General features: G+C 47.0%; 1 protein-coding gene across 1 annotated transcript; it reads left to right on the forward strand.

The window, feature by feature from the left end:
- Window positions 1-3,641: 3,641 nt before the first annotated feature.
- Window positions 3,642-4,571, forward strand: LOC112123427 (olfactory receptor 5V1-like). Its single transcript, XM_024222046.1, has one exon. The coding sequence runs from the start codon at window positions 3,642-3,644 to the stop codon at window positions 4,569-4,571; it is 930 nt and encodes a 309-aa protein (XP_024077814.1).
- Window positions 4,572-5,293: the final 722 nt, after the last annotated feature.

The following is a 5,293-nucleotide window of genomic DNA, read 5'->3' on the forward strand; positions in this document are numbered from 1 at the left end:
TGGCTAAGGGAAAGACTCGTATCCAAGTGTGACAGCAAAGATGAGGAATCAGGAACTCGCATATCCTCTCCTTCAGGTACTCAGAAGTGTGTGTGATCGGCCTATAGAGGATTCCTGAGCTCCATTCCAAGCTGAAAAAGAGGAGTGGGCTCTAGGGTTTAGAGGTTCATGGGGCTCCTGGGTAAAGCTGGGTGAATTTTTTTGGACAAAGAGTTTATTTGTTGAGAAAGGACGTTTCAGTCAGCCAGAGGAGGAGGAGTACCCTTTAAGATTTTTAGCCTCCTTGTCCAGACAAGTATCAGAGGGATAGCCGTGTTAGTCTGGATCTGTAAAAAGCAACAGAGAGTCCTGTGGCACCTTTAAGACTAACAGATGTATTGGAGCATAAGCTTTCGTGGGTGAATACCCACTTCGTCAGACGCATGTAATGGAAATTTCCAGAGCCAGGTATAAATATTCAGGCCAGAATCAGTTTGGAGATAACGAGGTTAGTTCAATCAGGGAGGGTGAGGTCCTCTGCTAGCAGTTGAGGTGTGAACACCAAGGGAGGAGAAGCTGCTTTTGTAGTTGGCTAGCCATTCACAGTCTTTGTTTAATCCTGATCTGATGGTGTCAAATTTGCAAAGGAACTGAAGCTCAGCAGTTTCTCTTTGGAGTCTGGTCCTGAAGTTTTTTTGCTGTAAGATGGCTACCTTTACGTCTGCTATTGTGTGGCCAGGGAGGCTGAAGTGTTCTCCTACAGGTTTTTGTATATTGCCATTCCTGAAATCTGACTTGTGTCCATTTATCCTTTTATGTAGTGACTGTCCAGTTTGGCCAATGTACATAGCAGAGGGGCATTGCTGGCACATAATAGCATATATAATATTGGTGGATGTGCAGGTGAATGAACTGGTGATGTTGTAGCTGATCTGGTTAGGTCCTGTGATGGTGTTGCTGGTGTAGATATGTGGGCAGAGTTGGCATCGAGGTTTGTTGCATGGATTGGTTCCTGAGTTAGAGTTGTTATGGTGCAGTGTATGGTTGCTGGTGAGACTGTGCTAAGGTTGGCAGGTTGTCTGTGGGCGAGGACTGGCCTGCCTCCCAAGGTCTGTGAAAGTGAGGGATCATTGTCCAGGATGGGTTGTAGATCACTGATGATGCATTGGAGAGGTTTAAGCTGAGGACTGTAGGTGATGGCCAGTGGAGTTCTGTTGGTTTCTTTTTTGGGCCTGTCTTGTAGCAGGAGGCTTCTGGGTACACGTCTGGCTCTGTTGATTTGTTTCCTTATTTCTTTGTGCGGATATCGTAGTTTTGAGAATGCTTGGTGAAGATCTTGTAGGTGTTGGTCTCTGTCTGACGGGTTGAAGCAGATACGGTTGTACCTAGCGCTTGGCTGTAGACTATGGATCGTGTGGTGTGTCCGGGGTGGAAGCTGGAGGCATGAAGGTAGGCATAGCGGTCGGTGGGTTTTTGTTATAGGGTGGTGTTAACATGACCATCACTTGTTTGTACTGTGGTGTCTAGGAAGTGGACCTCCCGTGTAGATTGGTCCAGGCTGAGGTTGATGGTGGGGTGGAAGCTGTTGAAATCGTGGTGGAATTCTTCCAGCGTCTCCTTCCCATGGGTCCAGATGATGAAGATGTCATCCATGTAGCGTAGGTAGAGAAGGGGTGTGAGTGGACAAGAGTTGAGGAAGAGTTGTTCCAGGTCAGCCATAAAAATGTTGGCATATTGTGGGGCCATGAGGGTGCCCATGGCGGTGCCACTGGTCTGGAGGTATATATTGTCAGCAAATTTGAAATAATTGTGCCTGAGGATAAAGTCACAGAGCTCAGCAACAATTTGTGCTGTGTCATCATCAGGGATACTGTTCCTGACAGCTTGTATTCCATCTATGTGTGGGATGTTTGTGTAGAGAGCCATGGTGAGATATCCGGTGGCTAGGATGGTGTTTTCTGGGAGATCACCAATGCATTGTAGTTTTCTCAGGAAATCAGTGGTGTCACGGAGATAGCTGGGAGTGCTGGTGGCATAGGGTCTGAGCAGAGAGTCCACATATCCCGATAGTCCTTCAGTGAGTGTGCCAATTCCAGAGATGATGGGGTGTCCAGGTTTGTGGATTTTGGGTAGTAGATAGAATAACCCTGGTCAGGACTCTAAGGGTATGTTGATTTATTCCTGTGTTAGTGTAGGGAGTGTCCTCAGAAGATGGTGCAGTTTCTTAGTATATTCTTCAGTGGGATCTGAGGAAAGTGGCCTGTAGAATTTGGTATTGGACAGTTGTCTGGCAGCCTCCTTCTGGTAGTCAGACCTGTTCATGATGACAACAGCCCCTCCTTTATCAGCCTCTTTGATTATAATGTCAGGGTTGTTTCTGAGGCTGTGGATGGCATTGCGTTCTGCACGACTTAGGTTACGAGGCAAGCGATGTTGTTTTTCTACAATTTCTGCCTGTGCACATCGGCTGAAGTATTCTATGTATAGGTCCAGACTGTCATTTCGACCCTCAGGAGGAGTCCATGTGGAGTTCTTCTTCCTGTGTTGTTGGTGGGAGTGTATCTGTGTATCAGTGCACTGTTCAGTATTATCTTGAAAGTATTCTTTGAGTGGGAGGCGGCGAAAGTAGGCTTCCAGATCACCGCAGAACTGTATCATGTTCGTGGGGGTGCTGGGGCAAAAAGAGAGTCCCCGAGATAGTACAGACTCTTCTGCTGGGTTGAGTGTGTAGCTGGATAAATTGACGATATTGCTGGGTGAGTTAGGGGCACCACTGTTGTGGTCCCATGTGGCAGGTAGGATTTTAGACACTTACGATCCTTTTTCCTTTGTAGAGAGGTGAAGTGTGTAATGTAGATCTCCTGTCTTATTTTAGTAAAGTCCATTTGTGTGGCGGGTTGGTTATTTATGAAAGTCTCCAGGTTGGAGAGCTCTTTTTTGATGTTTTCCTGTTTGCTGTATAGGATGCTGATCAGGTGGTTCCTCAATTTCTTTGATAGTGTATGGCATAATCTCTCACTGTGGTCTGTGCAGTATGTAGATAGCAATGGATTTTTCACCTTCAGTCCATTTGGTATGATGTCCATACATTTGCATTTGGAAAGGAAGATGATATGTCCAGACACTCAGCTGGGACGTATCAGTGTGAATGTCTCTTCTAAAGCAGGGATTTGAACCACAATCATCCCCCTTTTTTCTAGTTAAGCACCCAAACCACAGGGCTATAGGCCAGGCTGGGTGGGTGCTTTTCTCATTTGGGTTCAGGCAGGGAGTGTGGTTCAATGATTAGAGCAGTGGGTACTAGGAGTGAGGTGCAACCTTGAAATAGAGTGTGCTCTGGCAATGAGACACCCTGGGTCTGTTTTGAGTACCGGGAGGGAAGTTAATGAAGGTCAGAGAGTCAGAGCTCCTAGATTCTATCCCACTTCTGGGAGAGGAGTTAAGTGGTTAGAGTGTGGGGGATGGAAGTCAGGACTACTGGGTTCTCTCCCTGGCTGTGGAGATAAATGAGATCTGTTAGTTGAACAGAGGGGTGGGAGAGAGAAAGAAACTCCAGATTCATTCAGTCACCAAAGAGAAACCTCTGACATGTTGCATCCTTACTCATTCTTCTTGTTTACAGTCCATGCTCTTCTCCCCTGCAGTTAAGTGAAGAGGTGGCCATGGAGAATCAAACCACACCAACTGAATTCATCCTCTTGGGATTTTCCAAACTCCCGGGCTTGCGTTTCCTTCTCTTGGGCATCATCTCCATCATCTACATTTTTACCCTGCTGGGAAACATGCTCACCCTCCTCCTTTCCTTGGTGGAGCCGTGTCTCCGAACTCCCATGTACCTCTTCCTGGGGAATCTCTCCCTCCTAGACATCTTCCAGACCACCACCACCATCCCCCAGATGCTGCAGCACCTTCTTTCAGGCAGCAGCAGCCTCTCCTACACAAGCTGCATGGCACAGCTCTACTTCTTCCTCTTATTTGTGGGGGCAGAGGGCATTCTCTTGGCCACCATGGCATATGACCGCTATGTGGCCATCTGCAACCCACTGCGCTACACAGTGCTCATGAGTAGCAAGCTTTGTTCCACATTAGTGGCTGCCTCTTGGCTCACTGGCTCTCTCAATGCAGCTGTTCACACAGTCCTCACAATCCAGCTGTCCTTCTGCGGTGTCAACAGACTCAGCTACTTCTACTGTGACATCCCACCCCTGCTGGCTCTGTCCTGCGGAGATGTCTCCCTCAATGTCACCATGACAGTTGTCTCCAGCCTCTTCTTGGGCTGGGGTCCTTCCTTGTGCATCATCCTTTCATACGTGCACATTGTGTTCAGGATACTGAAGATGCAATCGTCCCAGGGGAGGAGAAAGGCCTTCTCTACCTGTGCATCGCACCTCACGGTAGTTCTGCTTTACTATGGCAGCTGCATCTTCACCTACATCAGACCTATCTCCAGCTACTCTCTGGACAAGGACAGGCTGATCTCCCTGCTGTACAGCCTCGTCACCCCTATGTTAAATCCAATCATCTACACACTGAGGAACAAGGATGTGAAGGGGGCTATGAAAAAGGTCTCTGGTAGGAAAATGTTTTTCTAAGGGAGTCAACATTACCGGCATCTACCCCCAGTGCTGGGAAGGGAGTGGGATGTAGTGAATTAGAACATATGGGAACTGGTAGTCAAGACTCAGCCCACATTCTGTCCCCTTCCTGAGTAGAGAGTAGTGTCTAGGGGGTTAGAAAATAGGAACACTGGGGCAGGAATCCTGAGTTCTGTTCCTAGCTCGAGGAGGGGAGTGAGGTCTAGTGATTGAAGTAGGGGCTGCTTGGACTCAGAACTTCTAGGTTGTAGTCAATGACTGTTGAAGGGGAATGAGGCTGAAGGGTAAAGGTAGGGGGGCAGGCTTTCTGAATTCTATTAGGGGAGAGGGTCTAGTGGTTAGAGCAGAGGACTGGTAGCCTAAGGACTGATGAGTTCTATTCTTAGTTCTGCTAGTAATGCATTGTGTAACATTAGGAAAATATTTATGCTTTATTTTCCCCATTGGGAAACTAGAGCTAATGATACTTACCCACTGCTATAAAGAGCTTTGATATTTGCAGATGAAAGCTTTTATATTGGTGGAAAGCATTGTTATTAAATATGGAGGTCAATCACTAGGCAAGTTTGAGAGAGAACTCAAACATACACCATTACAGTTAAATTAAATATTAATTATATAACCCTTAATGGCAGGCAGAGTGTGGCCTTGAACATATACATTGGCCATGATGGTGGAATCTGCTTGGCACAACGAGTGGTCAAGGACAACAGTCAGTA

The sequence above is a fragment of the Terrapene carolina genome, unplaced genomic scaffold (assembly GCF_002925995.2).
Source record: "Terrapene carolina triunguis isolate 2854851 unplaced genomic scaffold, T_m_triunguis-2.0 Scaffold49122, whole genome shotgun sequence".
In the NCBI taxonomy this organism is placed as follows: domain Eukaryota; kingdom Metazoa; phylum Chordata; order Testudines; family Emydidae; genus Terrapene; species Terrapene triunguis.